This window comes from Myotis brandtii, unplaced genomic scaffold (genome assembly GCF_000412655.1).
Source record: "Myotis brandtii unplaced genomic scaffold, ASM41265v1 scaffold733, whole genome shotgun sequence".
Classification (NCBI taxonomy): domain Eukaryota; kingdom Metazoa; phylum Chordata; class Mammalia; order Chiroptera; family Vespertilionidae; genus Myotis; species Myotis brandtii.
The window spans coordinates 363025-380115 of NW_005370908.1; the positions used below are offsets into that span (position 1 = coordinate 363025).

Sequence of the window (17091 nt, forward strand, 5' to 3'; positions counted from 1 at the left end):
ACCCTTTTATTTAATGATGTTTACTTTGAATTTATATTAGTTTACACAAACACTCCATCCATGCTTTTGTTCCGGCCCTCCGGTCCAGTTTAAGAACCCATTGTGGCCCTCTAGTCAAAAAGTTTGCCCACCCCTGCTCTAAATAAATACTTGAAAGCACCAGAAACAGTCAATGAGCAAGAAAAAAAACAACACAGTCACTGAGTAATTTGTCTCATCAATCTCAGAGGTATTTGTTAGAATCAAGTGAAATAATAGACCTTTGAGTAGTTTGACAAGTATGCAGTGTTAATCAAGTGTGAAGTAATAAGAATACTATGCTATTTCCTGAAAGAGTACATTCTCTTGTTGCTTCTAGATGCTAGCAGAAAAATAAGAAAAAATACTTTTCAAAAATGGATTTGCATATATGATTTAGGATCTCTTTTTGTGGTAATGGAAAATTTTAGGACAAAATTATGGGGGGAAAAAACTGTGAGATTTGATGCCAAAACAAAGACCTACTTTTACCAATTACTGCCTTTATTTTGCAATCAATCAGGAAAGTTTACATGTATAGAAGTGCGATTCCATCTTGAACGACAAATGGGATACTATCTGATCCAGATGTATATTCCCAGTCTCCTGATAGTTATTCTGTCGTGGGTTTCATTCTGGATCAATATGGATGCTGCTCCAGCCAGGGTAGCTTTGGGAATAACTACTGTGCTGACTATGACCACACAGAGTTCAGGATCCCGAGCTTCCTTACCAAAGGTAAGTGCACACAAAGGACATACAAATATATTAATTAGCACAAATATGTATAGATGCATAGTTATATACATATACGTCATTGTTAGTTTTTGTCAGATCTTTTTCATTAGTACTTATTATTCATTGCTGATTTTTTAAAATATATTTTATTGATTTTTTACAGAGAGGAAGGGAGAGGGATAGAGAGTTAGAAACATTGATGAGAGAGAAACATCGATCAGCTGCCTCCTGCACAGATGCTCTATCCACTGAGCCAAACCGGTTAGGGCTCATTGCTAATTTTTAAGTAATGACCAAGGCAGAAACATTTGTAAAACACAAAAATTGATAAAGAAAAATAATTTGCACATATGCATAATCGATGAACACAGACAATAGTGTGAAGAAGGCCTGGAGAGGGTGGGAACCAGGTGGATGGGGGCAATATGGGGGACATCTATAATACTCTCAACAATAAAGATAAATGAAAAAAAGAAAGAAAAAAATTTTGCAAACCAATGATATCATACATTCATAGTTATGACCCCCAATTATTTAAACATCAATAATACTCTGATACACTATAGAATTTTATATGTATAGATTTTTTTTTACATTTAGAAACCTATCAAATGTATAAATAAAGTAAATCTATACAGTAACTTTATTATTTATTTATTTTAAAAAATATTTTTACTGATTTCAGAGAGGAAGGGAGAGGGAGAGAAAGAAACATCAATGATGAGAGAGAATCATTGATCAGCTACATATACTTTTATATCTATTTGTATCATTTTCTTAGTGTAAATTCTTAGAACTGGAATTTCTGCTCAAATAGTTGTAAGCATTGAAATGTATTGCTAAATTTCCCATCAGCAAAATGTATAGCAATTACACTTTCACAAGTATTGTATGGGAGTGCCAATATTGCTGCACTCTGAGTTAAATATATTATTTTGGGGTATGTTTTTCCCCCTCTGCCTTTTAAGCAGCCACAGGTCAATAAAAAAAGAAAGCTTATCTAATACCACAATTTTAGTCCATGCTGAGCTGCCAGAATTAAAATAAACTGTTTTCTTTATGAGGTTTGTAAAAGACCCCATTTTTTTCAGAAGATATGTTGAAATAAAACATAGTCTCTTTTTTCATCTAATTAGCAACATAACAATATAAAATTATTTTCTTCTCCTCAATGACTTCTAAGAAAGACATTTCTCCTCTCTAAATTAAGTAATTCTATCTAACTTGCAACAGGCTTCTCTATTTCCTTTGCAATGACAGAGATATAATAAAATAATATTCACTTGCCCGCCTCTTGTGACTCAGTGGTTGAGCATCAACCTATGAACCAGTAGGTCACAGTTCGATTCCCAGTCAGGGCACATGCCCTGGTTGCAGGCTTGATTCCCAGTGTGCGGTATGCAGGAGGCAGCTTAACAGTGATTCTCTCTCATCATTGATGTTTCTCTCTCTCCCTCTCCCTTCCTCTTTGAAATCAATAAAAATATATTTTTTAAAAATGGTATTCACTTTTCTTGTGCATTTGATGCAATCTAATTACAATGCTAAGTACATTGTAAATATACAGTCATGGTCCCTTAACCCTTCCTATAAATTGCATTTTATGTTTCAATTTATTAGATTAAAATGTTTCAATGAATAAAAGTTGATGACAGAATATTTTATTACTAAAAATGTTATTTAATATAAGAAAAACTTGATATTTAGCAATGCTCCCTCTGCTTTGTTAAGATCTAATCGTTGCCTTTCAAAATAAGGTTTATTTTTTAAACACTGAATTATATTTTCAAAATTATGCATATCAACTAGTGTTTTAAAAAATATGGTCTTAGTGAAAATTGTAAATCTGCATATAAGATTAAACTAATTCATCTCAAGGTTTATTTATACAGTGGTTGGCAAAAGTAGGTTTACAGTTGCATTGTGACATTCTCTTTCGTTATTGAAGCTATTATAATCATAACCTGCATGTCTTTTGCCACAAGAATAACTGTAAACCTACTTTTGCCAACTCCTGTATATGTCTAAATGTCTCAAGGGCTCTCTGAGTAATTTGTAAAGGAAATTGCCAGTTTACTCATTGATTTTCCTCATGAGCTAAACAGAAATCAAAGTTCATTTGTTTTGTAAGTTGGCAACCAGAAAAAAGAGCACAAAATGCTTTATATTAGGAAATTTCAGTTTCTAAGAGGCACAATATAAAGATATTTGGATACAGAGATTAAGGCAGGATTGGGAGATCATAGAGATTTGAGTGGAGGAAGAAGAGATTTTAAAAAAGCAATAAATTATTTAAAAAATTAATGAAGACACAAGTTTTGTTTTTGTTTTTAAAAGGAAAGAAGGATTGGGATGACTTCAAACTTTTTCTCAAAAATTAAGAAAGATTTTTTAAGGCATTTATTTCACTGTGATCTCAGGGAAAGAATGCACTTTTCCCTCTGAGTTTAATTATATACATAAATGTGTAGAAAACCTCTAATCTCTCAAATTATAGGGACAATGACCACTGGAAATGTGATAACATTTCATTCTGAGCCACAAAAAAGAATTGATTGGTAAGGTGATATCTTAAGAGAAGGTGACCATATCATTTTAGGCTTTGTGATAGCTGAGGAATGGAAGGATGAGCATATTCAGTTATATACATTAGACTTCAGGGAAGGCAGATGGTGAATAGCCAGAGGTAAACAAGATTAACCTATTGAGATGAAATCATTTAAAAGAGTAGAACATTTCTTAAAAATTCTGATTCTGTGATGATGTGGGGAGGGACTAGAAAGGCAAGATGCAAGAGTCTCACATTTGCACTTAAAAACAGATGTCTGAACCTTGGGCTTTAAGATCTGCTACTCTCCACCTCACAAAAGAAGTCTCAGATGCCGGAAAGACTTACCACTAAAACAACCACCATTGTCCTACTGACAAAATCTAGGAAGTAGGAAAACAAATTAAATTCAGGAAAACAATAGGATTATCAGGCGTTGGAGGAAGAAACAATAAATCATTAATTTATGATAACTACTTAGTGTTTTGTCCTGGCTCTGTGCCAATAATCTCCTGTAGAATAAGAATGACTCAGAGTAGAAAGTGTCAAAGAACATACTTTAGCCAGCACCTTGGGAACTACACACCTGAGAGCCCTCTCTGACACTGGCCTCTACAGTGTCATGAGAAATGAAGCATGTAATAGCCCAAAGCAAGAAGACCCCTGTGATTCACTTCTTGGAACTAAAAACTACTTGGCATGTCTGTAGTGCCTTCATCAGTGGCCCAGTGAGGGTGACAATGCATTCTCTTGGGAACAACTTTTTAAAGTTGCATATTTTGATGAACACTTCCTAACACTGGACGAGAGTGAATGAGAAAACAGTGGTGATTGTGGGCCGTGGTAAAGATTAGGTTTATTTGGGGTGGTTTTGGAAGGATTTTAATAATCGGTGCGATCTCTCTGACTTCCCTGTGGAGATAGACAGAAGGGGTGGAAGTGGAAGCAGAGAAAACTATTGTCGTCCAGAGCAGATGATGGTCTGGCTAGATTGGTAGCAGCAGAGATAGATCGTAGCAGATGGATTTAGAACTAGGTAGATATTTTTTGTGAAGGTGTATTGGGGGTGAAATAGACATGATTTACTTATGAGCTGGACATTGAGGATTGATGAAAAGGCAGGAGTGAAGCATAGCATTTGGGTGAGTAACTGGGCAAGTAGTTGTGAGAGATACTGATGGGGAAGTTTGGTGAAGGTAACTGATCTCTGGTTGAACATTTTAATTTTGAGATCCTTATAAGATAACCACACGGAATTGTCAAAAAAAGTCAAAACTTCTAAATTTCTGACCAAGGACATATAGGCCTCAGACTTCAGGGAGTAAACTGTAGCTGTATAGAGATAATTTTCCTAAGTATAAATGAAAGCCCAGAAAGAGGAGGAAAAGATGTCTTTGTGGCTGGCCCTCCTCCTCCTGTTGGAAATGGACTTGAACATATAAAGTGTTCTCTCTCCTTTCTTCCCCCATGGCCATATCTACCACATATGCAGAACAAGTATTCAGTTTAGTTACAGGTAAGAGCCACTCACCCCAAACTTTTCTTCCATACTCTTTGAGAACTCAACATTGTGTGGTATTTTAAAGAAATGTAAAAATCTTTCCTGGAAGGGTTAAGTTTAATCAGGATAAAAAGGGGGATGGTAATAATTATTTAATTACTTTTTAGTATAAATTTGATTTATACTAATACCTTGTTAAGATCTTGGAACTGGGGGAATTATATTCTTTTTTAAGCATGGGATGGCTAGAAATAAAAGAGAAGGGGCAAAATATTATTTTAATTTAGAAACTATGGGTTCTAGAAAGAACCCACAGCAAGGAACTCTAGGAAAACATGGGTATTCTTCAATATTACATACACTTTACCCCTTCTTTTCTACTTCCAAAGATCAGTTATTTCCTATTAGAGACCTACTCCCATTCCTTTTTCATTCTGTTTCAAAGGGACCAGCTAAGGTCTAGCTCTGGTTCGTGTTTTCTGTTTTGTATCATTCACAGAAATACATGAGTGTCACCATGTACACACTAGTTTAGTCTTTTAGAAAGGAGCTTCAAACCCATTATCATATCAGAGACCCTTGAGTTAGGATGTTAAACAGAAAGATATGTGCACGCACACACGTGCACACACACATACTCGTACCCACGCAGACATAAACTTGGCAGGGATGGGGAATCTCTAGATTCCAAGTTCATCCAGACCCTAGCTCTTAACACAATATATCATGAAATTCATGGGGCTTTAGGCACTGTTTCAATGCACTTACACTGCAATTATTTTGCATTACAAACAATCTCCAAATCTCAATGGTTTATCAGCTTTTTTCTTGTCAGAGGCCTAACCCTAGCTCTTAACACAATGTATCATGAGATTCACGGGGCTTTAGGCACTGTTTCAATGCACTTATACTGCAATTATTTTGCATTACAATCTCCAAGTCTCAATGGTTTATCAGCTTTTTTCTTGTCAGAGGCCTATGCTTTGCCTGACCCTCTCCTGGGCTGGTCTGAGATTGGCTGATTTAGGATAGGCTGAGATCTAGGCTGCAAAGTGGGTGCAGGTCTGTTCCCTGGGTCTTCCCATTTTAGGGCCTCAGGTACTGATAGCATGCTTTTCCCATGGAGGAGTGCAGGAAATCAAGAAGGTGGGGGACTGTATTCCCCCCACAGGGAACCCTAGGAGAGAAAGGGAGGGAAAAAAAGGATTGTCAACAAATAGTCTTATCTACCTCAGAGACTACTATTGCTAAAACTTTCTATCTCCTTTCTTAGACCAGAATCTGTCATATCAACAAATACTAAAGAAAACAAGAGGGGAAAAGGGGGTGGAGAAAGGAAAGTGGGAAGATTCTGTGTGATTTCTCCATTCTGCCCCCACCACTATGGCCATGTCATTTGGCAGAGAGCTCCCGATCATTTCAAAATAAGAAACAAAGAAACACGTGAAGTTTCAAAGGTGGCTAATCAATTCAATTAAATATTTCACGGAAGCCAGTAGCTGATGAAAATTACAAATTCTGCCCCCAAAGCTGTTTACCTTAAATGATTTCCTCTCACCTTCCCCCCATTCACTTTGTCTGTGAAACCCATGAGGAGTAGTTTTTTGAAAGAACAAACTATCTTGTATATATTTTGATCCTCAGAGCTTTTATTTATAACTTCAAACAGGAGTTATGTGTCTATTGAGTAAATGTCATGCAGATATTTAAAGACAACGTGACCTTTTAAACATTTACTTAGTACTGAGCCTTTAAATATTGACTTAATTTGAAAAGCAAGAGTATGTCATTTTTTTCATCGCTCTAAAAGAATGTGAGAACTTAAATTACTCTTTATTAATGCAGAGCACTATTTTTCTCCTGAGAATCACCAAATTAATGAAAAAGAATTTAAATATTGCATATATCTATCTTACAGCCTAATAAAAATATCGGTTCTTAGAAAACATATTAAGTTTTTATTTTTCGTAAAGATGCCAACTACACAAGTGATTACAGCTGTTAGAAAATATAAATTGAATGGTTATTTTTTATTTGAATAGCATGATTGTGTGGGTACACAGAGATCTATAGGTAACATTACATTTTAAAAAAAAAAAACAAGAAAAAAATGAAGGATTTCTATTCACTATTGTGTTCTTATCTAATTAGTTCTCAAAATATATGTTATTATTCCTCTCAAAAAATACCCTGCAGTTTTAAAGGAGAGGAAGTTATAAATGTCAGCAATGATGTAAATGGTAGGGAGGGGCTGCAGAGTAGTCAAAGGTTTTCCAATTAACATCGCAATTAGTAACTATTGCTCCTAGTACTATTTTGGTCCTCACCATTTAAATACAAGATTCTAATATCTAGTCAAAATATACTTTAATACAGTTCAGTACAAATGTGATGCAAGTGGGTTCATTTAAAGTTTATTAATGTGACAGTATTTAACAAGTAAATATACTTTATAAAACAATTTTTGATGTGGGCAATACATTTAATTTTTAAAAATTTTTCATTGAACATAATCATTTGGTTCCATATTACATTCATTAGGGGGAAAAGAGAAAAAGAAAAAGGCACAGAAAGTGAGAGAATTATTCATACCTTTTTGTTAAAATCATGAGACATACTGCATATGCATACCATCCAATCTTATAAGTGCTTTTGGAACAGATGATTCCTAAACATAGATGAGTCCTATTATGAAAGGAATGCATATTGATAGATATCTCTTGTTCTACATTTGACTTTAAAGCCTACATTTACTGGGCTTACTAGATCTCATTAAGCTGAAAATTAGCAGTTATCAAGCATGTTCTCTGTAGTTGACATTGACAAAGAACTATTATATAAATTCTTAAATCTGAAGGCATAATTAGAAAAAAGTATATAATCAATCACAAAGTTTAAAATATTTTTGAAATGACATAATGCATTGGCTTTGACATCAAAGTAAATTTAAAAACAAAAATATGTATATGCAACCTTGAGATAATTTTACTTAAATAATTCTTATACTCCCTTTACTGCATCCACATATATCCTAGAACCATATCACAAACACTCTTGACAGATAATAATGGTTACAAAACTCCCCCTTCCCAGTAGAATAAAGAATTTGGTCCAAAAATCAGTGTGGAAAAGCACCTAACAGGCTTTATGTCTTTTTCATTTCTGTTTGAAGTTATAAATAAAGGCCTTACACCTCAGAAAACAAGGGAATAGGAAGTACATTATTACAATAAAGATGATGTAATGGAAACACAAAACAGCCAATAGCAAAATGCAGAGGAGAGTGAAGTCAACAATATAATTCAACCCTAACCGAGCAGGTAAAAAAAACAATCAATATATTAAGAAATGCCAGTAACTAACAGCATGTACCTAAGAATCATTTCCAACAACTAGGTCTTACAGTTTCATCTAAGTGTAAACATGAGTCATGTCCTATAAAACAGATGATTGTAAAACTCCCATAGTTGCAGCAGAAATCACAGATAACCAGATCACCTTTCAAAATCTCTTAGTCCTTTATTTCAGATTTTTAAAAAATTTTTAGAGAGGGAGAAGAAGGGAAAGAGAGAGAGAAATATGATCGAGCCCACAAGCTGAGCGTGTGCTCTGAGCGGGAATCAAACCTGCAACTTTTTTGTGCACGAGAACCACTCTGGCCAGGGCTCCCTTAGCCTTTTTGGTTGCACTTGTCTTATCTGGTGGCTGGTGGAATTAGACAAATTTATCACTTTGGAAATAATGCAGTTCTGCTATTATGATTCCCTGTTACATTTTATTTCTTTTTTAAAAATATATTTTTATTGATTTCAGAGAAGAAGGGACAGGGAGAGAAATAGAAACATCAATGATGAGAGAATCATTGATTGGCTGCCTCCTGCACACCCCACACTGGGGACTGAGCCCACAACCCAGGCATGTGCCATGACATCCTGGTTCATAAGGCAACACTCAACCACTGAGCCACCCCAGCCAGGCACATTTTATTTCTTAAAATAAAAACCTTTATGTGGAAAATAAATATGATGTTCGTTCTAAGTATCCAGTATGAATGTGACATCAGGAGGACTGTGCTGTTGTGTTGCCTCCAGGGTGGTACATGTCAAAGCTCACAGCATCCTGTGCTGTGTGATTCACTGCTTACGAGCTTCAAACCCATTATCATATCAGAGACCCTTGAAGTTAGGATGTTAAACAGAAAGACATGTGCACGCGCACACGTGCACACACACATACTCGCACCCACGCAGACATAAACTTGGCAGGGATGGGGAATCTTTATTACTCCAAGGAAATGTCCTCCTGACAGTTCCTTTAGCTTAAATATCAGCTTTACTCCACTTCAACACCTGTTTGCAAAACATTATTTAATTCATTGCCATTGTTTTTATTATTTCTCTCTCTGGCTTTAGGTCTGAAATGAAGATCAACATGACTTTGAGACTAATATTATTTTTCCTATAAACATTACGAAGTCCAAAAATCTTCTACAGGTTTTATATGAGGGAGAAAGGTGGGATTAACTGTACTACAATTTGGGTTTTACAAAGCCAAAGATAAATGAATAGCCAATGTGATCTGAAACAAAATACCCAGAACAAAAGCCATAACATAAGCAGGAAAATGTTCAGCCTGTCTCAGAGAAAAGCATTGAGCTGTATACTTGAGTCACTTGACCATTCCACAGCCAGAATTACTCATTACAATGTATGAGACAATTCTAAGGAACTGGGGGAATTCGCCAGGATTGATTGTGAGTAAGAGGAGAACACATCACCCTATTCAAAGGGCTATTTTAGCTAATCAAAAGAAATGCACTGTGATTTTTATACCATTTTATTAAATAAAAAGCAAATTGAACTGAGAAAAGAATTGACAAAATAATCACTGTCAAGTGATTCCTGGAAAATTCACCTGATAATAAACCTAGCTGACAGATAGGTTTACATGAGATGTTTTGTTTTGTAAACCCTGGTTTTGTTTTTATACTTTCAACTATAGCTGACATTCAATATAACATGAATTTCAGGTGTAGAGCATAGTGGCTAGACATTTACATAACTTTCAAAGTGATCCCCCCAATAAGTCTGGTACCCACTGGGCACCATATGTAGTTATGTCTGGGTTCTGGTTTAATCAATTCCTTATTCTTAAATTTAAGTTGTGGCTGCTTGTAAATACATTTTAAATTTCTATTTCTGGTTGATTAATAGTAGTCTGGGTTATAATTTATAATTTAGTAAGTATATTTTACTCTCACTTTATAGTCTGGGCCAGGGGTCCTCAAACTACGGCCCGCGGGCCACATGCAGCCCGCCGAAAACATTTATCTGGCCCGCCGGGTATTTTTGCCGCAGCTGCCTGTTGCTGAATTTGTTCATAGGTTTTTTTTTGTTTTTTTTTCAAATATATTTCATTGATTCTCTACAGAGAGGAAGGGAGAGAGACAGAGAGCCAGAAACATCGATGAGAGAGAAACATCGATCAGCTGCCTCCCGCACATCTCCCACTGGGGATGTGCCCGCAACCCAGGCACACGCCCCTGACCGGAATCGAACTTTTTTACTTCAAAATAAGATATGTGCAGTGTGCATCTGAATTTGTTCATAGTTTTTTTTTTAACTATAGTCCGGCCCTCCAATGGTCTTAGGGACAGTGAACTGGCCCCCTGTTTAAAAAGTTTGAGGACCCCTGGTCTGGGCTGTAGTACAGGACATTATTGGTCCCAGGAAGCAAAACTTTTGACCACCTTTGAGTGGAGTAGGGGAAAGGCAGGCATCTTGGCAGGCCTCTCAACTACAGAATATGGTGCTGTACTTCTAACACGGCTCATCCAACATACTTGTAAGAGAATATAATCTAAAACTGCTGCTGCTCAATAATCTTATCACAGACTAGTGTAAAAGTCAATTTAGTGATGAAAGATTGCCTGAGGTATGTGCAATCTAAGTATCTCTCTGAATCAGAGAGCACAAAATCAAATGACTTCAGAGATTCACTACCTGGACTCTGTTATTTTTTCTTAGTCTTTTTTTTCCTTTATTTTATTGTTGACACCATTACAGTTGTTCCCATTTCTCCTTACCCACCTTTGCCCGCCTCCACCCAACCCTTCCCTCTGGCCATCTGGACTCTGTTTTTCGTACTTCCTTCCAATTGATTTTACTAGACTTGACACTATGGTGGGAGCAAATTTTTGGCTGAAGATCAGGGAGGTTTCTTTTTCTGTCACACTGAAATAATGACCAGCTTCTTTCTGTAAAGCAATGGGTTTTGCTCTCTCATAAAGCTGCTTTATTATTCTATTCAAGATATCGTGAGCACTGAGCAGATTATAATCCACACTTTTCCTCAATTCTGTGCTTGTAGGATCCGGGGTTTTGTTTCAGAAGTACCAGTGCCTGCCCCATCCACTCCCTCAGCTGCTGAGGCTGGCTTTCTCTGGGTAGGGTTCCACATCTTTGGTCTGTTGTTGGGGTTGACTGTGAGTAGTTCTGATTACTGAGTTTTGAACAGTGACCTGGAGTACTTATGGCCAAATGTGAGGCCCCTCAGTGCCCTGATTTTCCTCAGCTCCACAGGTCACAGTGAGGAAGACAATGACAGTAGTCCAGAGTCACCATTAGACTCAAAGTGAACATGGAATGTCTTTTCTTTTTTCAAGCCAGTGATATTTTGGGAGTTTTTTATTGTATCCTATCCTATCTTGAATCCTCCTATACACACTTCCTTGCAACACTGGAAGAGTAGATATAGAGAAATCCATGCTCAGGCAAGCTCCCAGAGCATGACTGCTTCCCAGGGCCAAGGTGATTTGGTTCCAATCTTTATAGTCACTACTTACTTCTTTGGACCAGTGTGTAGCTACCATAGGGAACAAAATTTTACACTTTGAACATTTGACTATTTCAATGCAGCTTGTATCTTCTGTATTTTTTTCCTTTCTCATCATCTTTAATATTTGGTAAAGTTATTTTTTGTCCAATATCAGTCTGTGGAAATCTTGATCAAATATAGGTTGTGGTTTAAAAGAGGAAGTGGCTCAATATTTGGGGAAAACTTATGGTAGAGGGAGAAGCAAATCCAGCAAGAAAACACCTTTCTGCCACCTTTCTCAGATGGCTTTTCAGGTCTCAGGCTAGACTTTGCCCAAATCTGTTCAAAAATCCCCTGGCACCTATGCTTACCTGAATATGTTGCATTGTAATTGCTTATTTCTTGTTCTTTTTCTGCTTAACCTGTGAATTCTTTGAGGGCAGATGGCATCTCTATTTTGTTCACTATGACACGAGTGTTTAGCATGTGTATACATATTTGCTGAGTGAATAGACAGACAAATGAAGGTGTAAAATATTAAAATGCAAGGGAGGAATGAATCATAGATGATGATTCATATAAAGATTCACCTTCTGGAGAAATACCTTAGATTTTAATATTTTTCTCTCAAAATCAGGTCATTTCTTCGCATCTCTAATGGTGTCAACTTAGATATGAAATATGCCAACAAAGGAGCTCTCTGCATCGCCTCCTGTATCTTAAGTGTGCTCATGTGCCCTGATTTCCCTCAACTCCACAGGTCACAGTGAGGAAGACAATGACAATAGTCCAGAGTCACCATTAGACTCAAAGTGAACATGGAATGTCTTTTCTTTTTTCAAGCCAGTGATATTTTGGGAGTTTTTTATTGTATCCTATCCTATCTTGAATCCTCCTATGCACACTTCCTTGCAACACTGGAAGAGTAGATATAGAGAAATCCATGCTCAGGCAAGCTCCCAGAGCATGACTGCTTCCCAGGGCCAAGGTGATTTGGTTCCAATCTTTATAGTCAGGATGATTGATGATGATAATTATTGATGATGATATATATATCATCAATATAGAAGAAGCAGGCTTCCTCTATTTTTTAATGATAAATAACTTTGCAAAGTAGAATGAATGCATTTTGGGGGGGAGGAATAGTATGATATAAGAATTCTACAGAACATATAATACTTATATTCCTTTCCATGCATTATAAAATATTTTTTAGAATAAAAAAGACAAGGCCTTGTAGTAATCTAGCTCTGCACACTCAAATAATTTATCAAGCTGATCTCTTCCTGAATTATCATATGACAAGCAGGCAATGATCTCCTAGTTCACAAAAACACTTCATTATAATTAATGTAAGAATGGTGTTGAGGAGACTTGCATTGTATTCAGAGGATAAAAATGTTTCCCTGATCTAACGTTGCTTCCCCAGAGCAACTAGTCTGTTTTTATGTGATAAATACAATGCTAAGAAGTTGATTATTAATTTTAGGATCAAACCCAAAAAGTATAGAGGACTTTACAATATATATTTTGTGTACTGACTTGACTTTTACCTATCAGATAAAAGTTAAAGAGGCTGGAATGTTGATATACAGTTATTTTTCCTTAGTGTGGTCACAGTTATAAATTTGTAATGGTGCTTAAATAGAACCAGCCTAATAACTAGACATAGAATAGTAGTTAAATTTATGGGCTCTGGAGCTAGGTTAGTTGTATTTAAGTCTTAGCTGCGCAATTTGGTAACTGTCTTAGTCCAGGCTGCTATAACAGAATAGCACAGAATGAGTGGCTTAGAGACAATAGGAATTCACTTCTCACAGTTCTGGAATTTTAGAAGTCCAAGATCAAGGTACTGGCAGATTTGGTGTCTGGTGAGGGCCCTCTCCTGGTTAATAGATGTGGGATCTTCTAGTTGTGTTCTTTGATGGTGGGATGGATGCGGGAGCTCTCTGGGGTCCTTTTTATAGAGTACTAATCTGTCCTTTCAATATTCAGATTCAGTCTCTAATGGTAGCTACGTGACGAGTTATTTTACTTAAGCAAGTTATTTTACTGTGCCCCAGTCTCCACATCTCTAAAATGGGAATAGTTTCCTCAGTGGTTATGAGGATTAAAAGTCTTAGTTTTGGACAACTACTAAAAACACTTAGTAGTTCTATGGACATTACTAAGAACATTCCCTGGCATGTTAGCTATTAAAACTAGTTCTCTAATCATAAATGGCCAGTGATTATAAATCACTCCACATGGTTCAATCAAATCAACATTACTGGAGAGCCTGTAGTATAATGAGCACCATGGTAGCTGCTATAAATACAAGGATGAATAAGACCTGACCCTTGTTTTTAGCTCATGGGATATAGTAGCCTAAAAGGAGAAAGGAGAAAGATTTGTAAATTAATAGTGGCAGCACAGTGGGTTAAAGTGAGTAATTTCAAAAGGATCTTGTCTGTCTTGATCACCTCTGTAACTACAACAATAAGAACAGAATTTGGGTACATTAATGGTGTTCAGTAAATGTTGAATGAAAAAAAAAGTGAATGCATGTAGTAAGAAAGGTAAGTTGGGAGCCAATCATGAAGGAATTTGTATGCCATGAAACAGATTTTGGACATGTATTTAATGGGTAATACTGAGGAGAGATTGTTGCTTAAAATAGAATTAGGGTTCCCATAGCACAGTGGATGATGGGACTGTTGGCAAGGTGGTCCAGAAGGATGAAGCGAATTGGAATGAAACTGCCCAGAGGACAGACAGCAGGCAGTAGGGGATGGAAAGGTGATAATTTAATCACATGGGGAGTGTGTTATAGGTCATGAGTATGTTATGCATTGTTGGAGTAAAAACTGCTACCTTTATATAAAGTTACTGAGCCTAGAGTTCCAAACTACCCAGATCCAGAGTTTGCTGTACTTGGAGGAGCAAGGAGGGTGGAGGAGGAGAAAAGAGGTGAAATAGGTGAGTGAGGTAAGAGGAGAGAATGAGGAAAGCTTTTGAAGCATCAAAAATTGGGAGCTCTTCACAATGAGCAGAACCCTGGCAGACACGAAGGAAGTTTGCATATGTCTGCTGTCATTGAAAACATTCATTGGATTCATCTGGAAAGTAAACTTCTGATTTAATCTCTTTGTTTCATGTTATTATACGTTCAGGTTGGTAAAGAATGCACACATGCTTTATGACTCATATTCTTCTAGGAATGGCGTAGCTTGAGACAGGACCTTCGGAAGCAGAATTACATCTTCCAGGAATGCATGTATTTGAAGGCAACCGGGAATTTCTGGCATAACTGCAGAACTTATGAGATTTAAATTTATGCTTTACAAACAGATGGACACTTAGCATAGCACTGGAATAAAATGAGGGCATACTTCCCTTTGGTCGGTAGAGGTCATTCTGACCAGCAGAAGTCACACTTAAGATACAGGAGGCGATGCAGAGAGCTCCTTTGTTGGCATATTTCATATGAAAGTTGACACCATTAGAGCTGTGAAGAAATGACCTGATTTTGAGAGAAAAATATTAAAATCTAAGGTATTTCTCCAGAAAGTGAATCTTTATATGAATCATCATCTATGATTCATTCCTCCCTTGCATTTTAATATTTTACACCTTCATTTGTCTGTCTATTTACTCAGCAAATATGTATACACATGCTAAACACTTTTGTCATAGTGAACAAAATAGAGATGCCATCTGCCCTTAAAGAATTCACAGGTTAAGCAGAAAAAGAACAAGAAATCTCACAAAAACACTTCATTCTAATTAATGTAAGAATGATGTTGAGGAGACTTGTATTGTATTCAGAGGATAAAAATGTTTCCCGGATCTAACGTTGCTTCCCCAGAGCAACTAGTTTGTTTTTATGTGATAAATACAATGCTAAGAAGTTGATTATTGATTTTAGGATCAAACCCAAAAAGTATAGAGGACTTTACAATATATATTTTGTGTACTGACTTGACTTTTACCTATCAGATAAAAGTTAAAGAGGCTGGAATGTTGATATACAGAGAGTTATTTTCCTTAGTGTGGTCACAGTTATAATTTGTAATGGTGCTTAAATAGAAGCAGCCTAATAACTAGACATAAAATAGTAGTTAAATTTATGGGCTCTGGAGCTAGGTTAGTTGTATTTAAGTCTTAGCTGCGCAATTTGGTAACTGTCTTAGTCCAGGCTGCTATAACAGAATAGCACAGAATGAGTGGCTTAGAGACAACAGGAATTCATTTCTCACACTTCCTGCTTTCCTGGGACTGTATCTCCTTGGGGAAGGGACATTTATTTCTGCAAGTGGGAAAACAAACTTCTAGGTAACTGTCCATTTCCTAGGAAAACCTAAAAAAATGGTTATCATAAATATATTTCATTATTATTCCTAATTCTTGGCAAATGAGATACTTTCCCCCATGTCTAAGTGGCATGCCTAAAGTATGCAATAAAATGAATGATCTCATGCTTATTCCACAAAAGGTAATGATTTTACTGAAACTGCTTGCATAGAACACTTTAGCTGTGTGATGCATACACATATACTACAAGAAATGACACTAAAACTCAAAAGAAATGTTCATCCTTGAGCAGTTGCCATATGCAGTAAATCACTGTCCAGTTAATCTGAGAGCAAGATTAAAGCAATTTCTGCCCTGCTGGTGTAGCTCAGAGGTTGAGCATCGACCTATGAACCAGGGGGTCATGGTTAGATTCCTGGTCAGGGCACATGCTTGGGTTTCAGGCTGGATCCCCAATAGGGGGCATGCAAGAGCAGCCTATCAATAATTCTCTCTCATCGTTGAGGTTTCTATCTCTCTCCCCTCCCTTCCTCTCTGAAATCAGGTTCATATTTTCTTCATTAAAAAGTGTTGTATTTTGAAATGATTTTAACCTTACAGATATTGCAAGAACAGTAAAAAGAACTCCCTCTTCTGTAGTAAACATTTGGTTACATTTGTCTATATATCTCTATCTCTATTATAATAGAGATAGAGATATATAGACAAATGTAACCAAATGTTTACTACAGAAGTGGGAGTTCTTTTTACTGTTCTTGCCATATCTGTAAGGTTAAAATCATTTCAAAATACAACATTTTTTAATGAAGAAAATATGGACCTAAAAAGGTAAACAGCATTATACTGCCATGATGGTATGGTATATATTAATAGGACTTCATACTTTCCAAGCATTATGCTATAGTAACCTAAAAATAAAATTACATTTCATCTTATTTTTTCCCCATCATATGTATGGTCTAATACCACATTTGAAAAGAAATTAACAAAAATATGTGTTTTGACGTATGACTAATATATAAAACGTGCAAAGTTAATTACTGAAAAAATTCTTAAGTTAAAAAAAAAAGTGTTGGGAGAGACCAAGATGGCGGCATAGGTAAACACCGCAGACTGCTGCCGCAAACAACCACTTCAAAATTACAACTAAAAGACGGAACGGACATCACCCAGAACC

At 36.4% G+C, this 17091-nt stretch overlaps 1 protein-coding gene across 3 annotated transcripts in view; it reads left to right on the plus strand.

Moving 5' to 3' along the window:
• The window catches only part of GLRA3 (glycine receptor, alpha 3), a 136841-nt gene that overhangs the window by 94033 nt on the left and 25717 nt on the right, over positions 1–17091 (plus strand). For all 3 annotated transcript variants that reach the window (XM_014530357.1, XM_005882681.2, XM_014530356.1), the window contains one exon: positions 542–756. In XM_014530357.1, coding sequence (XP_014385843.1) covers positions 542–756 — 215 coding nt within the window. The remainder of the gene's footprint in view (positions 1–541; positions 757–17091) is intronic.